The sequence below is a fragment of the Odontomachus brunneus genome, unplaced genomic scaffold (assembly GCF_010583005.1).
Source record: "Odontomachus brunneus isolate Ranch 3 - 2012 unplaced genomic scaffold, Obru_v1 Obru_scaffold_176, whole genome shotgun sequence".
NCBI lineage: Eukaryota > Metazoa > Arthropoda > Insecta > Hymenoptera > Formicidae > Odontomachus > Odontomachus brunneus.
In genome coordinates this window covers 620,926-640,571 of record NW_022639626.1, presented here as the reverse complement: position 1 = coordinate 640,571, position 19,646 = coordinate 620,926, and the positions used below count along the sequence as shown (strand labels likewise).

The window sequence follows — 19,646 nt, the reverse complement described above, 5'->3', positions numbered from 1 at the left end:
TTGCCCGAGAGAGAGAGAGACAGAGAGAGAGAACACTTTACGCTCTTTCTTCGCGGGGCTCTTTTCACGGGCATGGACACCGCGTACACAGTAGGTTAAAGCATGAAAGAAGACGATCATAATCGAGGCACGAGTGCAAAAGAACGACATACAAAGGGACTCGCTTCCTTGTACTCGGCGACGGCGATACCCGCATCTTCTTCAACCGGACACGCGACGATCGTTGTGAAAGGGCTAAAAAGAAACCGGTCGTTTTGCACAGAACCCACGGGTCGCCGCAAATTCGCGATAACGCCGACCGCGGACAGGCTCTTACAGCGGCGACTTAACACGCGCGACACGTTTCTCTCTCCTTCGATGCAGGACGCGATCGACGACAACAACGACCGGGAGAACGGGGGGATGAACGGGTTGAAGGGGGGAAAAGAAGAAGAAAAAGAAGAAGGAGCGAATTGCCGAGTCGCGGCGGAGGACGTGCGAGACGATGAAAGCGGAAAGGCACGAGCTCGCTCATGGGCAAAGTGTTATGGGAACTTATGGTGTGAAGGCATGTGTTGTTCTCTGGAGGCCGTTGGAGGACATGTCGCGGCTTGCATCGACGATTCACCTGACAAAGGAAAGTGCCGCGGACAGGATGCCCGATGCGTGCGCGTACGCGTGGAATTTTATTTGTTTTATCTCACTTGACCCTCACACCTCGGCATTTTTCCAATCTTGCTCCGTTCAGAGCTCTAATACCGTAATACGTTCCCAACCAGAATTGAGTATTCCGATATTTGAAGCGCTGTAGAGAAATGCTGAATTCGGCTCCCGGTGTTTTTCCCTTTATTTTCATTTCATGAAAACATTTCAACTTATATTTGTATATTTCTCTCTCAGTATCAGGTTATGGTGTCGGGCATTAATCGATGAAAGTGTTGATTGCCAAAACTTTAATCAATCATCACACATGAAATCACGAACAATTTGATTGATTGATGAAATTAGTTATTGATCAAACTTTGATTTAATTGATTATATACACTTATTAATAATTAATTTCATCAATCGATCGAGTTATTCACGATCACATATATGATGATGGATTTGTTTTGATTTTCGTTGATTTACTGATTACCTTAGTCAAAGAAAATTTTAATCGAATTACCCAACACATGATACGGATATGTAATATGAATGTGAAAGAGACAGATTCGCGAGAATAGAGCGATTCGCCTGGACTTTTGAATACTTCTCAGTTGGTGCAACCAAATAGGAACCAACTGAAAATTAAGTGATCAGAAGCGATATCTCTGTTATAAAAACTAATATTTCTGTTGTCGCAACCGAAAATATTTATCTGAACATTCAGCGATATTAGAATTCGGTTGAAGCAACTGAGAACAATTGACTATAACACAGAAACTTCATAAAGGAATTTTTCTGTTCCTACAGACGAGTTTTCGTCTGATCCCTGAACAACCGAATTATTTTTTTCATGCAGTAAGAGGGATGCTGTACGCATCAAGTCTTTCAGTGATAAATTCGTTATGTCGTAAGATGCGTTTGTTTCGAGTGAGCCGCTTTTACACGTCACGCACCAAGAAGACGGAATCGAGCGAGCGAACTCGAACATGATTGGCTCGCGTAGTATCTCCGCTCGTTACTTTTGGCGGCAGCGATAACGACGAACCCCCGGGGAAACCGGTGGTGATGCTCTTCCTCGATTATTCGCATACAAACGACGGAATGAATATCGTCGCCTGAGCGTCCACCGTTTAATGGAGAGGACATTTTGATAAGCCCACGAAAGGGGAAAGGGGGGGAGGGGAATAATGTTCACGAGATACACGTGCGCGCACGCGCGCTGTCTGCCTGCTCTATTCCGAGCGGGAATAAAACCGGTAACCGGCATTTCTCCTCGTCGCGCTCTCGCTTCTCTTCTCTTTTTGGAGAAACGCGAATCGCGCATCGAGATCTGCCGCGATCCTGGCAGTGTCGAGAATCAAGTGTCACGGCATTCATTTCACGCGACGAAAGACTTGCGTCCCGAAAAAGTGCTCGATCATTTTCATGACTCCCCGATGAGACGCCTTACGGCCGTGTGTTCTTCTCTTTTAATTTAATTACACTCAATAAAATCCGACGTCTCTGCCGTTGACCTCGAGCTCACTTGGCCGTGGAGCAGGAGGTAATATCGAAAGCGCGAAGTTACGAACGAATGACTGGAGTAACCCGCATCGTATCCGCTTATTCATCGCGCTGCTACGACGATAAACGCCAATCAACTTGTAGCATCCCGTCAATTAGATCGTACAACGCTTACAACGTCGCAGCGCTTGCGAGTCGCGAGGCGACGCTTTTGGAAAGTGAGCGCACCGGATAAAAACACGCGCCCAAAACCCGAATTTTGCCGTACCGGCGAATCGATCGCGATAACAAACTTTCCAAGGACTAGTTAGCCGAAGTACATTTGCGCGATGTCGCCGACGGAAAAACAGACTCAATTAAACGATCCGCGTCACCCGCCGTTTTCTTTTTTTTGTTTTGTTTTGCTTATCTCTCCTTTACGATGAGTTATACACGCTCGACCGTAATTAGGCACAATGATAGTTATTACGAGTCGTAACTGAATATCAAGCTCAATCGTCGCGGTTAGAAACGGACGTCGCGTCCACTCGAGTAACATCGGAAACGAGATAGTGACTGTGATAATGAGAAGTGTAATAATTAGCGTGTAAATAGCGGCCGAGCCCGTGGGTGTATTTACTGTGTGAACGGCAAGAGGAAATTGATGCGTGTGTTCGATTCCACGTGGAATGGACGTGCGCGCGCGTCATGGCGTGACTGGAATCGCGCGTACGCGAAGGCCGACGCATGAAATAATAGGACTACGACTGTTAGCGAGTAGCGACGGGCTATTGGTATCTGCATTCTCGGCAGAACGGCTCGAAGGCGTGCGCTCTAATTAAAAGATGTCGTCGAGCCGCGAGTAACATGACGGCCGGATTTATCGAGCGTGGCGATGCACGCGCGGTTAACCGAAGGAAATAAGGAAAGATCGACGAACTTGGCTTTTTTACGGTTAACGATTGATCGAGCGGGGCCCGCAGGCTACAGAATGCCGACACAAGGCCAGCACACGAGTTGCACACGAGTAGCACACTTCCATAGTGCTTTTCGTGCGTGGCATTGTGCCTGCGTGCGTGAGTGCGTGCGTGCGTGCGTGCGTGCGTGCGTGCATGCTTGAAGAGGAGAGAAGGAGAGAAAATGGCTTTGGACTGGAGGTAAACGAGCCTGCGGGCCCGCCTATTTACCGACACCCACCGAATGGAATGGATTCGGGGTGGCTGCAGCCTCGGCTCGATGCGGAAGACTCCAAGGGTGCTGAAGCCGGATTGCCCCTCAGGGAAAAGGAAAATGTGGAAAATGTGCGTTATAGAGAGTGACATGCATATATTGACCACGTATTCACGTATTTACAATCATATGTTTATATTCTATGCGAAATCTGCGCGTCAAGTATACACAAGTCGCTCACATGTATTATTTATACTCGATAGATGGCGGCAAACGTTGACAAAGTAATGTTATCGCTCGTTATTATTTATTCTTTCAAACACTTTCCGCAAATGTTGCTCATTATGTTATTCATATGTTGCTTTTTGAATGATTCGCGAGCACTATTTCGCGTGTTTCAAGGCGCGGAGGAGTCGCGAGCCAGTCCTGGGTGGCTACGACACACTCGCGTGGCCCTTGGGCCCTACTGCGATCGGGGGAGCGCCTGCAAACGGACCCTTTTGTAACACGGGAAGATTCCGCTCGCCACGTTCCCACGAGGTGAGGCACCACCTGTGCGTCGGAACGTCGGCCAAGCTGGGCAACCCCGTGGATCGGCCGAAAGGACGCTATGATTTTCGACCCTAATTTCGATCCGGGAAAGAGGAGCTGCCCGCTCAACCCCCACACACGGCTGGCCAAGAAGGGTGTTGTGCCAAACGAGCCGGGGTTAAGCCATGAGCGCGGGCTAGTTGAAGGCTCCGATCCGAGACGCGAGGGTGAGATTGGATTCCGATGCCGTTAGCAGCGAAGAAGAGGCGAGGGATTAAATTTAACGAGTAGAAGCGCAGACTTATCTAGGGCTGTTGTAAGCGCGCCCAGCCGAATCGGAAGTAATCAATTGGGAGAGGCCATTAAGTAGATCCAAGGGCGTTCCGTTTACGCATTTATATTAAAGGAAATAGTGACACAAGAATTTTGCAAAGTATTCCTTTTGAATCTTGGAAAAATATTTGTGCTGGACTTGACTTCCGGCTTGGAGTCGCGTCTTTTGCGAATTTGTTTCCAACGTTCCGTGAACATTTCAGTTCATTTCATCAGGGGAAGGAATAACTTGACACAGTGTCAGATTGTTTCTTTCCCCAACAAAATAAGATGAAATATGTTCACGAAAAATGGAAGCAAATCCACGAAAAATACTCTACTACTCTAACCAGAAAGCCAAATTCAGTATATCACCGTACTGGAAAACTGGTAAAAATTAAAAGTACACATGCTGTAATAAAAAGAACATTTTGCCACTGTTTGTTTCATAATAAACATACAAATGAAACACACAGCCAATATAATCTTTGGGCAAACTTGATCCGGTTTCCCCCACGTAAACAGAGTGAGGCGCTGGATAGAGTCAGAGACGAATCCTAATGCTCATTAAGCGTCGAAGTCTGTCTGGATGACTCTGCACCGTCGCTACGCCTTATTTTCTCCAGACACCGGCCCCTCGTCAACGCGCAAACGACGAGCAGACTAATTAACGAGCATCACCAATTAACGTGCACCCATCGCGGCGTATCACGGGCGTTCCACGTTTCCACGTCAAATAGCGTGCCGGTGGTGTGTTTCTTTCCCTCTTAAGCGCGGCACCTCCTTCTTATTCAAAGGGAAGACCGAGATCTCTCGGTTTCTGGATTATTTCAGATCTCAGTGCCGCCATGGTCGACTCCTCCTCTCTGTTCCAATCTCGATAGGCCGTTCTTTAATCGCTCGAGGGATACTTTTGTACAATATATAAGCTGTAAGAAGCAGGAAGGGTTCTTTTAACGACCACAGCGATAATTGGCTGGAAATATGTCGAGCTATTAAAGCCGTGGACTCACGTCTATATCTCACGACTAATTCCGCACGGATGGACGCTGTCGTCGCGACGCTGAGGGAGATCCACGTTGACACCGTTGCTCGGCTTGACCTCCCGATTCGATGCCGGGGTACCGGGACGGAATTCGAGTACCTGAAGCAGGTGGTTTCGTTGCGACAACGACGACATCAATGCGACACGACTACCGAGAAGTTAACGGTACGCGACGCGATCGCGCAAGACGACGAGAAAAATGCCAACCGTGAAAATTGCGGCTCTTTTTCGCCCGAGCTGCTAACAGTACATCGCCTCGTGGCCGGGCGAGGTCTGAGCACGTGAGTCACATATCGTGTGCGCATCGCGAACTATCGGGCAAACCGGAGGAGCAGCTGGCGCGATTCTCACCTGACGCGCCTTATAATTGCGCCCTGCTAAACGGGTCACGCGGTCACTCAGATATTTATCGAGTTCGCGTGCCATCGGCACGTTTTCGATCTCGTTTTTTCACCCGGCCGGGCTCCTCGCTCCGTCCTGCGTCCTCGTCCCCAGCTCATCGCGAGTAATTAAATTCTTGCGGTAACAGGAAGCCCGGCTAACTGTTTTCCATTGATCGTCCTGATGTCGCGTTCGTCGTTCGTGAGTGCGAGTAATTATTCCTCGCTTCTGCCGTCGGTTCGTCGGTGACTACACCCGAGGTTAAAGGGGAGAAGAGACGGTTGTTTTTAATCGCGGATGAGAACCTACTTCTCCAAGGGCTTCTGAGGATTCCCCCTCTCCGGCATGCCAACTGTTGAGTCGTGCATACTGCGGAAACGAACGTACGATTGATTCGCGCGAGACCCTTCAGGAACGACGAGAGATCACGAGGAACGATCGTCATGACTAGCAGTTTATACTAGCAGTATAGTCCTAATCAGATTGATTCTAATCAGCTATCTGGTTCGTACAAACTGATATATCATCGATCCTATCCTAATTATTAAAAGTTCTTAATCTGTGTACATAATAGAATACCTGTCTGTATATGTTTCTTGTTAACCCTTAAGCCTGATCTACAATATGCTCTTTGCGTTTCTTGTCTTCTATCTTTTTCTGGCTTAAAGCTTAAGGTTTGAGTCAGAAAGAGATAAAGAGAAAGAAGCAGGAAGCAAAGAGCATATTGTAGATCAGGCTTTAACCTCTTTGATCAACCTGAATTAATTTTGCACAGTTACTCTCTTGGAAAATATAGGCAACCGTGAAATCAGACCACCCCGCTTCCTCTCCTTGATTTCACCCCCTTTATGATAATCCGAGAAACACCGCGTAGTTTAAGCTAATTATTAATAATCCTTAGTATTGATAAGATCTTGATCGTCACGCTGCGTTATGTGACTCACCAGGACACGTTGACATCATCTTGTGCGAACCAAACGACTGTGATTGGGATCATGGGATAAATTTGCATAAACCAGATAACTGATTGGGATCAAGCTGATCAGGACTCGCAAGGTAAATTTCTAGTCGGGATGTCATATGAACGCGCTGATCGGCTGAGAAGCGATCGATCTCGCGCGACTTGGCGTCCGAGCCGCGCGCCGGATGTATCGTCGCGAATAACAGCCGTTCCCACACTTTCGGTGCGCAAACGAAAGAGAACGACCCCGACGGCGTCTCATCAGTGTCAGCCGCGGCAACAATAAATCACAGAAACGTCCAACCGGGCGGTTTTACAAGCAACGGCAAGCTGCGGCTGCTCGATCCCGATCTGATTACCGGCGCGGCCGATTTCGAAGTCGTTAAACTCATTTTCTCAGCACCATCCTCGGCGACTTTCACCGGCCAGCCAGATTGAGCGGTAAAGCCTGTCAGGCTTTACGTAAGCCGGACGCGCGCGCTCGCAAGCGGCCGTTCGGCCCCATCCGCACGAGCCCGATTAATCGCCGGCAAGTCCAGCTCGCATCGGCCTTCCGCAAATCGCCGTTGCCGCGCGACGCTGCGCGTGCGACGCTATGTGACGAACACGTTGTAATTTTCCTTGCGTAATTGCTGATCGCTCCTCGATCGCACCTGGCGTGAACATAGAATACGCGACGTAATATAAACGCGAGTGTAATTAATTTCAAAAAACGAACCTGCCATGTTCGTCAAGGCAGGAGAAATTATGGCGCGAAAGATCATGGGCCTTAAGAGCAAAGTCGCAATTTGCTTCGTTGAGATGTGATGCGGCCTCGTCCGCGACGTGTTATCACCTCGTAGGGTGTTATCACTACTCGCGCGCAAACGAGCCGCAACGCCATCTCATTGACGGATTAACGGGCGAAGAAAGTTGTTTGGACACCACTTTGCGCGCATAGCGCGAACTTTCTCCCTCATTCATGCGACTCGTTTCTATGGAGCGCGATTCGAACGTTGTTCTCGAACGGGCGTTTCTGGAATTCCGAGCGATTGTTTGCACTGCGTTAGTCAGTCAGGTGAGATGCCGTCTGCGCCCGGCAGCCACCGCGCAGCACCCGGTGTTATTTTCTCAATTACTCGTATCAGTGTAAACAGTCGCGCCGCGCTTGGAAATTACGCTGCCGACAGACGCGTGACTGACGTTCGCCTAAAGCGACCGAAAGTATCGAAGCGAAAACTAGATAGCCGGAGTCAACAACGTGACGCGCAACTCAAAGTTCCCGAAGCTTGTACTGTGCGCGCGTTAACATCGCAAAAGAAAGTCGACATCGGTAATTAAGCTCGTTTAATCTCACGGTATTCCGCCGCGATAACATCGGCGCGCAAGACGTGCGTGTCGCAGTTGAGTGCAACTTCAACTTTGTAGCGTGATGAAAAACAAGTTATTACCGCGCGCGCGGTAACTCTCGATCCTGCATGGCGCGTGACATTAGCTCGCACCGGTGAGCCGACTTTTAGAGATGAAGAGATGAGAAGTGAGAGAAAAGGACGGGGAGGCAACGGACGAGCGGCGAACGACTGTACACCTCGCGGCCTTAATTACGAACTCAGGTATTCCGAGCGGATTCCGCGGAATGTGTGACCGGCGGGATGCGGGCGATCGAGAGCGTGACAATTTAAAGCGTACTCAGTGCGGCGAGGCACGTGTCGAGATCCTCGGCAGATCAATGTCGGCGCAGTAAATTACCTGTATCGAGTAATTATTTCGAAATTTGTGCGTCTACCACCTTGTGAATGGCTCGGTGAATGTCTCAAAAAGACGGAAAAGTCACGTAACGCTGCCACGAGCGAACGGTGTGCTGGCGTAATGTCGGCGATAATATACGCTATTCGTGTACGACAAGAACGGGAAAGATTACGAAGAGAGAATGATGGAAAGAGATAGGGCCGGAGGGGACAAAGTTTGATTTTACTTTCGGCGGCCTGAATCTTGACCGCGATTGATTAAACACAAAGATTGTATTAGGGTATTAGGGACTTCCCGACCTGGCCCAATGATGTTACCCGGGTAGCTCGTCGCAAACTCACGAGCAAGAATAAGCGAAGTAGCCGCGAAAAGAAGAAGAGAACAACGCCGTCGGCGTCGTAGGGTGCCTGGAAGATGCGGGCAACAATGTAGCCCGTGCTGCGTACAATAGCCTCCACATTATGTGCACAACGCGGCAATGGGGCATCGCTAAGGTTACATTACCGGCTGGTTGCCTCCTCTTCTTACAAAGAGGACTCGCAGTTCGGCGCACACAATGCGATACACCGAGTAGGAGCAGCTAGTGATGGGGTAGAAATGGTATCGAGTTGAAACTCCACTCGTGTGCAAGACGTGAACAATAGCGTGTCGCGACCGCAAAAGCGATATTAAACCAAATTTGCTCGAAGAACGCACGGACAAACACGTAAGCGTTTTTTACGAATGAATTTCTGGCTATTTAAGAAGCGGCCGCGAGAAAGTCGAAATTATGAAACAATTGGAGGAGCGCGTGGTAGACGATGATGTTACGACGATCGATCATCGAACGGATGAAAAGCTACATAAAATCGCATAATACACTGCGTTATACGTCATGCATCACTGTACTCACAGCCGAATTTAAGGCGCAAGAATCGGCGAACACTCGGCTGTAATTTGATTCACCCTTCGTCGGTCGAAGATTCGCACGTTTGCCAGCCCGCGATCGCGTCGATTCCATCGCTGCGCACACAAACCACGAAGTCCGTTGCAGTGCGTGTTTCCACGTGATGGGGTCGGCTTCCAGACCTGAGAACATTCCCACGTTCCGTAGCACGAGCCAAGAGTGTACAACCGGAAGAATTTCGGAGGCGAGGCAACCTATTCTGTGCCGAGCAAGAGAGACGGAGGCGAGACGGGGGGACAAGGGGATAGGGAGCGACGATGACTAGAGAGAGAAGACGAGAGAGTAAGGAGAGGGGGGTAAAAAAGGATACGGCAAAGGATGGGGAGAGAAAAGGCTCGACAACTGCCTTTACTAGCGAGAGAGGAGGAAGGAGAAGCCCGCCAACGGAAGTGTTTCGTGTACCGACGTGCTCCGAATTAGCATCGGCGACCTAACACGTACCTCCTTCCACGCTGAACCGCGCTCGGGGTCGCCGAGGAGGAGTACACAGAGATTTGAGCACACGGGAGGAAGGAGCACGAGGAAGTCGAGAGAGGCGCGAGCGAACGAGCGGAATACTCCGAGGAGGAGGAGGAGGAGGCGGCGGAGGTGGCTGCAGATCCGGTAAATATCGCTGTTGTTGAGAGTGGTGGAATCGAGGATTGTTGCTTTAGCCCGGGGTGACGCATTGCGCTTGTTTATTTTGTAGTAACGCCGCGCTATATGGCAGCTCGGTAATTCATGTTGCTTCACTCTGATACGAATTGATAATAAATTATACGCCGCGATATCGGGGAATGAGCCCGCCGGCTCGACTGCTCCCTGGAACATTACTCCGCGCTTTTCCCCCTTCTCGCGCTCGCGCGGGGTGAAATCGTGTGCCGATTGTTGTTCCATCTTGTACATTTATTACGTTGCGCTTCCGCGTGTTACAGTGCTTATCTACCTCCGAGAGATAATCGATGTTCCCCTTGGAACAAAAGCTGGCCGCGATTATGTTCGCGCGGCTATCGCACGTTGTTTCGCGATTATTTAACACTCGCGCGCGGCGGGCGCGCACACGCCTCTGCAGTTTTGCGAATGTCTATTCTCTTATTAACCCGCGAAGGGGGACCCGCAGCAACGCGGTGGGTTATCCGTCGCACAGATGGTCGTTTTGTGTGCCCGAAGTAAACGCAGGATTAACAGCCTTCCGTCCGCGGGCCCGACGATTATGTTTACCCGCAATCGGAGATACCTCGTTCGGCTTTGTTGGCCGTGACCAACGATCCTAAAACTCCCGACTGGCTAACTCTTTTTCACGGAGAATGGAAAGTTTTATCAGCTCGGAATCAACGGCGAGCTCTTATCTCGCAGCGGGAAGGCCCTCACGGGGACATTACGGCGGATCTCTTTCGACAGTTCTCGTAAAGGACTCGACAAAATTTCACTGGAGTCAATTACCGTGACCGCGTCGTAATCTCAAGCAGATCGGCGATTAAAACGGCTGCATAATGAAAGAAGTAGATTCTTTAACGAACGTAACACACATGTCGTGGCAGTGTCCGGCCGATAGTCTCCGTAGTAGAGGCGAGTTTCGCGTTTAGACCAAAAACTCGTAAATACTCGGCCGACCCACTTGGAACCTTGTTTGGGATATCAGCTTCCAAAAGGGCTAAACACCTCGTTAAGTCCCGCGAGCAAAGCCCGTCCAGGTCGAGGATGGGCGGATCATTAAGATCGTACGTTTATAATTCAAAACATATGGGCTCCCGACCCGCTCGATGGCACGTCTTGAAACCGGTTATCGGAAACTCTCCGGAGGCCAGTCTAATCTCGGACCAATATCCGATGGAATATGCAAAATCCACAATCGGGCAATCGGGTCAGCGCGAATCTTCCGCGAGCAGGAAGAAATCGTAGATATCAATTATACACGAATATTCAGTCGACTGGATAACGGCGCCGGAGGAAATAAAATAAATTAAGTAAATAAACGGACGGAAGATTTGCCGAGATCCTTCTCCCATCTTCAATCGATAAATCGAAACTGTTGGCTACTCGTCTAGACGGGATTTTTTGATGATATAACTTGCATTAATACTTCTCGCACTATTCGTTGATATTTGTCTACGAATATCTTCGTAGAAAACATTGAAAGTGCTCGTTTTAAATACATTAGTCAGAATTTATATAATTCGCGACGATTCGCGAAAACGCAAGAGAAAAAGAGAGAGAAAGAGAAATAGAGGAGGGGGAGGAGTAAGCGCGACATTTATTTCTATTGTTAAGTACAAAGTGGAATGCAAACTGGTCCAGCCGCCGCGACCCGGCATTGCCCGCCAAGCCGTGATTCATTGCGGAGAAGTGCCGGGAGTGCTGCCGACACGCGCGTGCACGTGCACCACGTCGGTGGTAACCGTCGGTGAATCAACAAGTGTGCTTCGAGCGCCGATGCGCAAATCGCCGCTGGCATGTAACGTTTCATTTGGATTCCTATAAATATTATCGACGGAGAAGATGTCGAGAGTGTGTGTCGTCGGCGTGACACATCGCGTTGACATTCCCCCGGACCGTTTGCACCTCGGTTCCGATCGAGTTACGCGCCAAAAGACCGAGTCGCACACCCCGTCGTGCCTTCACGTTTTAATCTCGATTGAAAGATGACGCGCAATTGGCAATTGCGAGTGGAACGAGTGATCCGCGAGTGCACATGAGCGCACGTCGCGCCTCGATTCACATCAGCTTACGCTTCCTCGAAGCGCCGCTCATAGATTTCTTCGCGATAATCCCGTCCCTGTGGCGCGATCACGCTCGCGCGGATCGCGCGGGTCGTCCTCGTGCTGGTCGCGCGTCGTGGCGTGTGCTTCTCTCTCTCTCTCTCTCTCTCTCTCCTCTCTCTCCTCTCTCGCCGCGCGGCGCGTCCAAGGCAGCTTGCAGGTGTGCTCTCGGTAAGGTGTCCCCTCCCCCGCTGTTTGCGCGCAAGGAGGCCCCCCTCCTCGGCAGGCGTCGAGCAGCACAGAACCTGTGTGCAGGCCCCAACAGGCCCCCGATCTGTGGGAACGCTCCGGCCTGCGAGCTTCCCACGATACGCCACGGCTGCTGGCTGGCTGTGCACGCGGACTGCACGGTACAACCGTGCCCCTCGGACCCCTTTTGCACCCCAGTCCCAGCGAGAATCCCAGGCTTGTATGGAGGGGCATAGAACGACGACGAGGTTGGTGGGGCGACCCGTATAAGTAATTGAAAGTACCCCACCAGCGCTCAGAACCGTCACGGACACAGATCCAGACGTAATCTCGGAAGCTCGAGAACAGCTAGCGAGCACACGCTACAAAAAAGACAGAGAAGAGATAGATAAACAGAGAGAGAGAGAGAGAGAGAGAGAGAGAGAGAGAGAGAGAGGGAGAGAGAAAATACAAACGGCGAACGTGAAGTCTTCATTAGCCGGTAGTCATCGCATCTGACAGCAGAGACGGTGTATCCGGGAGGTATCGATAACGCAGGATTCACTGAAGACTACTTCCTGAGCGGGCTCGAGTACGCCTTGTTTTGTGACGAGTGATATACGACGATACAAAGTGTGATCCTCGCATGGCGCCGCACACCAGCTACACGCCGATCAGCGGCATGGAGTACGAGGAGCCGGTATCGCGTACTTATCAGTACCGCAAGGTGATGAAACCGATGTTGGAGCGCAAACGGCGCGCCCGCATCAATCGCTGCCTGGACGAGCTGAAGGATCTGATGGTGACCGCGCTGCAGGCCGAAGGCGAGAACGTGGCCAAGTTGGAGAAGGCGGATATCTTGGAGCTTACGGTGCGTCATCTTCACACACTGCGCGCCGCCAGGAGGCTCACCCTGACCCCGGAGAACAGCTACGCCGATCGATTCCGGGACGGATTCACCCAGTGCGCTCAGGAGGTGTCGACGTTCCTCTCGACGTCGGTCGCCACGGCGGTGCATCCCGCCGCTGGAGCCCAGCTGATGCGACACCTCGGCGGCTGTCTTCGACGTTTGGAGGGTCCGGCTGGCACGTCAGCGTCGACGACCAAGAGCCCGTTGCCGAATGGCCAGAAAAACGCCTCGCAGAACGTCTATTCTCCGCCGCAGAGCCCCGTCAGTGTCGCGAGCTCCTCCGTCGAGTCCACGGATTCCTCCAACGCTGTCTGGAGGCCTTGGCGATGAAGAAGCGGTCAGCGAGACGGGAAACGTCCTGTGGATCTCCGGATAGAAAGTAGGGCGGATGGAAGAGACGCGGCCGCCGAGTCTCGATGGGTTCCCACTGCGATAAAAGAGCCCTCGCCGCAGCACACGCCGTTCACACGCCGTTCACACGCGGAGAAACGACGAATCAATGTCTTCCGAATCTGTTTCGGGCTTTACCTCGTCCCCCCCTCCTTCCCTCCCCCCGAGGACATTGAGGATCTTGCGCTCACTTCGCAATAGAGATCTTATCCCGACTTATTTACTCGATATTGTACATAAGTGATAAAGCTTTAAGTGACGTCTGTGATAGGGTTCCATTTTGTACCTGAACTGACTGTTTTCTTATAAAGTATAACTACTATTATATAGACGTTAATTTGTTATATTAAAGAACTTTTCGCGACACACAATGCCGTTCGCGGCGAAATAAATATACGTTGAGGCAAGCCAGCCGCACGATAATCAATAAATGTCTCGTTTCAACGATTAATCTTGTCGAATCGATCGCCATTCCCGACTCTCACTCTTTTTTTCTCTCTTTCTCTCTCTCTCTCTCTCTCTCTCTCTCTCTCTGTTTCTCTCTCTTTTCTACCTCATAACAAATATGCTTTTTAGATGTAAGAATAGTGCAATTTCAATTAATAGCTATAAAGTCTAGATAACGTAACACGTTTTCAAAATGTTTGACGATATTTTAACGAAAATAATCCGTAATTGCCAAGGTCCTTATACTGCCAATTCTACCATGTACATTACCAAAGAATTATGGGAATTGCAAGAAAAGAGGGCAAGAGCGCGGAATTAAAGTACGTTCAATTAGTCGTGCAACACGATGATGGAATGCCGCCGGTGATCTTTCTCGGTGCTCGCATGAAGCTACAATGTTTGCTGGCGGCTTTAGCAAGCAACACCGCGCGATTATAAGAAATCGGCAAATCGAGAGCCGCTAGTCACCAGCTGTGGCCCGCCGCCCACCACCGCGTCGTGCCCGGAGGTGATGAAAATGACACACATGAATATTAATGCGCCTTACGTGACTGGATGCATCGGCGACAATTTCTTGCGGCCCAAGCTGAAAACGCGATTTAATTAATTTCTCTCGTTCTTCACAGACGACGAAAACGCGATATCGCGTTGCGAAACAGAAAGACGTGATCTCGTCGCGATCGGCTCGACATTAAGTCATCTCTTTTCCTATCGATAAAAACTATAACGAGATCGTAAGAGTCGAGATCGAGGAGTCCACTGCAGGAAGAGGCACCGGTTGATCGAGGGACGCGACGCTTTCACACTTTTTCGCATCCTCCGTGCCGACTCCCGTCGATTCCCCAATGTCGCGTTAATTCGATTTTACGTAAGTGGAGCAGCCGGCCAAAGAATAAACTCTTTCTTCTCCACGGGTCCTGCCTCACTTTTCGATTAATGCATTCCCGCGCTCTCCGTCAGCTCGTCGATCGATAACGAGTATTTAATTGCCGCGCGGCGGTCGACATATTTACTTAACATGCGTTTCAAGGCGGCGAATTAATCGACGAGCCATACTTTTTATATCAGAACCGCGTGCTCGACTGCAACCTGGCTATATTTTGTACCCTATCAATCATCGCCACTATAGCAGGATTTCTGTGTAACATTATTCTGCCATCATTATTGTCGATTGTATATTACTAACGTGTATCACTACAGAAACAAATAATTATTTTATTTTACTTTTTTATTATCTTCACGTCTCTCTCTCTCTCTCTCTCTCTCTCTCTCTCTCTCTCTCTCTTTTTCTCTAATTTTTCAAACTCTCGTTACGCGTTCCTTGAGAAACGCAGAAGATTACTATTTCGTGAGAAGACTTTTTTGCAATCGGCGATAAAGATTAGCGCTTCGCGCGAGTCGTTACGTCGATAGCTAGAAGATTGTGGCAAATCACGAATTTCAGGAAAAACAGCGATTGACAAGTGAAATTAGCGTTGTTTCTAGGGTGAGGGGCCATAAATTGCGCGGCAATTTGACCTTTCCTTTTTCTTCCTCTCTTCCTCTTCTTTCTTCCCCGTCTCCTTTCCTATTACTTTTTTTGTTTCGCTTCGACGGCACTACCCCTTTGAAAATGCTGTCACAAAAAATATCAATCGCGTCGCATGCAAACGGAAATGATCCCGACGCGTAACAGCTTCTCATTCAAGCGCAATGCACGATTGACAGGCGCGCGCTATACTCGCGTGCGAGAGATTGCGTCCGCAATTATCGGAATATAACCTCGCCGGGCGTTGACTCGCGAGCGTTTAAATTTAACAACAAAGTCGTGGCGCTATCATAAAAGACATCAACGATCGACATCCACCGGTAGTGACTCTCAAATTCGTATTATTAACGCGAGAAACTCGAAAATGACTTGATCGTTCCTGGAGATGCGTAGAGAAAAAAATATATAAAGACCTTATAATATATAAGAGACCTCCTGTCGTTTTGACATTCATTGTAATAATCTGCGAATTGATTTGCCTGTTCCAGGTGCTGACGGTCGCGTCGTCATAATGCTGACAGCTGCCGACGTTTAAACAATACGACAAACCGGTGCGTACTTTCCCTCTTCCTCTCGAAAATCTTTGCAGCGTCGGGCGCGTGCACTCACGCGCGTTCTTCACCTGCTTATCGGTGCGATAACGGGTGCGTCTGCGGATCGGCTACTGATCCACAGACGGATCAATTTCTGTTTCAACCGTGCCATTGTCGGGCACAAATCGCTCAGCGACGCGATACTTTCGTGCGACGCAGGTTGATTTACTTTCGACGCAAGTTCAGATAGGACGCGGCGATAAGCCGACCGGGAAACTCTTGCTCGCGCAAAAAGTTTGGTCCGGCTTGACTGGGTAGCCAGCGGCGAAATGAAATTTTAGTCGGCTTGAACGCGTCGGCTCAATCCACTTGGCCCGCGGATAATAAGTAAATCGATTATCCGCAGCTGCCCGTCTCGCGTTACTCACGACAGATAAGGATCGATGTCTCCACGGTGCCCCTTAATTATACCTCCCCGGGCAAATTTGTCACATTTTATAAACGCCTGACGGAAAAATTCCCACGGTACCAGAATCGATCTTTAATAACAATGTTATAAACACGAGAACACGATAATTACATCGCGTCGGGCCGGGCCGAAGCAAACTTCTTGACAGGCCGTGACACATGTTTATTGCGACGCGAGTGACACCGTCTCTCCAGTTCCGCGTCTCGCGAACGCTGACGGTCTGTCTTTCTTCATATAATGAATGAAATTAGCAAACATATGTCGCTGTCTTCATTTTCGTAAAACGATGAACGACATTTTTTCAAGGGTGAGGTCCACGATGTACGCGCAGAAAGTGGGACACCGGGGTTCCACAGAGACGCGGTAGAGACGCAGAGGAAGCAGCGCGTTACGACCAAGTTTTCATCCCGTGTGTGTTACAGACCACCCGAAATGGACGTAATCGCGTACAACCACCACGAGATCTGCAGTGTCGCGAGCAGCATCGATGACGGCGACAACGAGAATCAGTACGATGATCAGTACGAAGATTTATTGTCGATTGACGATCTTGACGGCGGCAACGGCGGCGGCGGTGACAAGCGGAGCAAGCTACCGTTGCGGAAGAGCCTGTTCGACAACGTGCCGCCCTACATTGCCTTCCAATCGTACGACTGCAAGGGTCCGGTTCTACCTTGCGCAATAACGAGACACTTGAAGTGGCACCTCAGCAGAATTACACCGACATTGGTGCGTCGGACCCTAGTGAATTCGGGCTATCGCCTCATGAAAAAGTGTAAAAACTGGTGCGGCACCTGGGGCAAGCACATGAAGTCGGCCTGCTACAAGGGACTGAAGGACTCCCAGAAAGTCAATCATTTCCCCGGGACGTTCCAGATCGGCCGGAAAGACCGACTGTGGCGCAACCTCAGCCGGATGATGCTAAAGCACAGCAAACGGGAGTTCGGCTTCGTGCCGCGCACGTATGTGCTACCTCAAGATCTACGCTCCTTCCGTCAGGTGTGGGAGAAGACAGGCGGCAAGGAGAAGTGGATCGTCAAGCCGCCGGCGTCCGCACGCGGCACTGGAATCCGCGTGGTGCATCGCTGGTCCCAGATACCAAAGAAACGCCCCGTCGTCGTCCAGCAGTATCTGTCGAGGCCGATGCTGATACGCGGCGCCAAATTCGATCTGCGCCTCTACGTGCTCGTCACCAGCTTCAATCCCCTTAGGATCTACATGTATCCGGACGGCCTGGCGCGCTTCGCCTCCGTCAAGTACAACGAGGACATCAACTACCTTAGCGACCGTTTCATGCATCTCACCAACTACAGCATCAATAAGAGTAGCGCGACGTACACCAGCAACAACTGCGCGGACTCCTGCACGGGCCACAAGTGGACCCTGAGGACCTTGTGGTCCTACCTCGAGCAGGAGCACGTGAACATCGCCAAACTGTGGGCGTCGATCAATGACATGGTTGTGAAAACGATGATAGCCGGCGAGTCTTCCATCAACAGTCTAACGAGGGCCAACGTCACCTCGAGGTGAGAAATATCTTTTTTTTTTCGAAACACAAAGAACACACTAATATAAATTGCTGATGTTAGATGCATATATTTTCAACAAAAATTTTATTAATATACACAAGTACAATTAGAGTAACGTTAGAACGTTCCAATGGTTCCAATTAATCGCGAAATAAGGTACATCTTCTAATGATTGAACTAGTAAAAAACACGATAAGTTTTATATTTTTAATAATCCATGGAATTACTATGAAAACTAACGTTTACATAAAACTTTGATTTGTCAGCGATCGAAAAATAATAGGAAATAAAATAACCAATAATATAGAGTCTGTGATTGAATAATCATTAAATAATATTACAAATTGTAACATAAAAAAATATTTTTTAAGAAAATGGATCCTTTTAAAAAATACTAAATACAAATATATCACATACAAATATATCACATTAATATCAATATAATATCAAGAAAATGGATCCTTTTAAAAAAAAATACTAAATACAAATATATTACATATATCATACAAATATATCACATTAATATCAATCAATGGAGCAAAGTTCAATTATCAGGACATTTACCTTAATAAAAGTTTTTCTTTCATTTTTCATTTTTTCATTTTGTTCACACACATAATTACAAATATCATACATATAATTGCATGAATAACAAAACGTTCAAACTGTTGTTCATACATATTGTCTCTCTTCTTCAGTCTCAATTTTGTAGAATTTGAGAATGAATACACACATGTACACAATCCACGTTTGGCGAACCGTCGATCGTGTTTCTGATATACGTGTTTTACGAAACCTCAAGGTACTGTTGCTATGAACTTTTCGGAGTCGATATTCTCCTCGACGAGAACCTGAAGCCGTGGTTACTCGAGGTGAATATATCGCCCTCTCTACAGTCTTCCTCACCGCTCGACGTCGCCGTCAAGGGGCCCCTCATTAGGAACGTCTTCAATATAGCTGGATATCAGCTGCCCGCGTGCATACCGATCGAAGAGATGGAGAAACTGGCCGAAAGGTATCAGCTGGACCCGACGTCGGTTAGCCAAGACTACAGGCTACATCGGACCGCTCTTAGCTACCAAGAGCGGCACAAGCAGTCCATGTACGCGAACCTGAGGAATCGAGAGGACTACCTCCACGACATAATCGACGATCTCACGCCCGACGATGTCAGGCACTTAATTACTTACGAGGATGAGCTGACGCAGCTGGACAGGTTCGAGAAGATTTTCCCTACCACCGACACCCACCGGTACTCGCAGTACTTCGACGTTCCGAGGTACTACAACATGCTGTTAGACGCGTGGGAGGCCAAGTACGGCGACGGCAATCGGGAGGAAGGGATCTCCCGATTGCAGAAACTGTGCAAGACCAAGTACCACTTGGAGCAACAAGTGGTTTTTTAGATAGTCATTCGTGTTCCACAGGACCTTCCAGTCCGGAAAGATCTCGCGCGTCCGCCTTTGATAATAAACAACTCCCGTGGATACTCGATGGTATCGACATCAAAGAGACGCGCAGCCGCGATATTGTGTGTGGAAACATTTTATTTTATTATACACTGCGCCCGCGCCTGCACGTGTATGTACATGCATGCGTGCGTGCATTCTGATGTATACGGGTATTATACGTACCATTTCGTCCGCCTCGACTCGTTTCGGGGCAAAAGTTCATTATGTGCCTTTTTCTCACGGTTGTGCGAACTCAATTTATTATAGAAAATTTTCTCTTTAATAAAACATTTTTGGTAA

At 49.2% G+C, this 19,646-nt stretch overlaps 3 protein-coding genes across 7 annotated transcripts in view; 2 read left to right on the top strand and 1 right to left on the bottom strand.

Annotated features, from left to right (window-relative positions):
- LOC116851500 (tubulin polyglutamylase TTLL4-like) overlaps window positions 1-19,646 on the top strand; it is a 113,762-nt gene extending 94,116 nt beyond the window's left edge. For 3 of the 5 annotated variants that reach the window (XM_032830954.1, XM_032830956.1, XM_032830957.1), the window contains 3 exons: window positions 15,853-15,915; window positions 16,789-17,892; window positions 18,698-19,646. In XM_032830954.1, the coding sequence (XP_032686845.1) occupies window positions 16,799-17,892; window positions 18,698-19,301 (1,698 nt within the window). In that variant the 5' untranslated portion in view covers window positions 15,853-15,915; window positions 16,789-16,798 and the 3' untranslated portion in view covers window positions 19,302-19,646. Of the gene's footprint in view, window positions 1-15,852; window positions 15,916-16,672; window positions 17,893-18,697 lie in introns of all 5 variants that reach the window. The other 2 variants (XM_032830955.1, XM_032830958.1) reach the window with 1 other exon arrangement.
- LOC116851509 lies at window positions 3,709-9,421 on the bottom strand. The gene is made up of 2 exons (XM_032830970.1): window positions 9,130-9,421; window positions 3,709-5,266 (listed from the first exon to the last, which is right to left on the bottom strand). Exons 1-2 carry the CDS (start codon window positions 9,313-9,315, stop codon window positions 5,138-5,140), a joined length of 315 nt encoding a protein of 104 aa, XP_032686861.1. The 5' UTR covers window positions 9,316-9,421; the 3' UTR covers window positions 3,709-5,137.
- LOC116851507 (enhancer of split mbeta protein-like) lies at window positions 12,393-13,840 on the top strand. Its single transcript, XM_032830968.1, has one exon. The coding sequence runs from the start codon at window positions 12,736-12,738 to the stop codon at window positions 13,327-13,329; it is 594 nt and encodes a 197-aa protein (XP_032686859.1). The 5' UTR covers window positions 12,393-12,735; the 3' UTR covers window positions 13,330-13,840.

What these genes read in the sequence shown, in the direction of transcription:
- LOC116851509 (XM_032830970.1), bottom strand. Translation starts at nt 9,315, where the DNA reads ATGTTCTCAGGTCTGGAAGCCGACCCCATCACGTGGAAACACGCACTG. An exon ending in CTTGCGCCTTAAATTCGGCT is followed by an intron (nt 5,267 to 9,129) that starts GTGAGTACAGTG and finishes CACCTGCTTCAG; the next exon opens with GTACTCGAATTCCGTCCCGG.
- LOC116851507 (XM_032830968.1), top strand. Translation starts at nt 12,736, where the DNA reads ATGGCGCCGCACACCAGCTACACGCCGATCAGCGGCATGGAGTACGAG.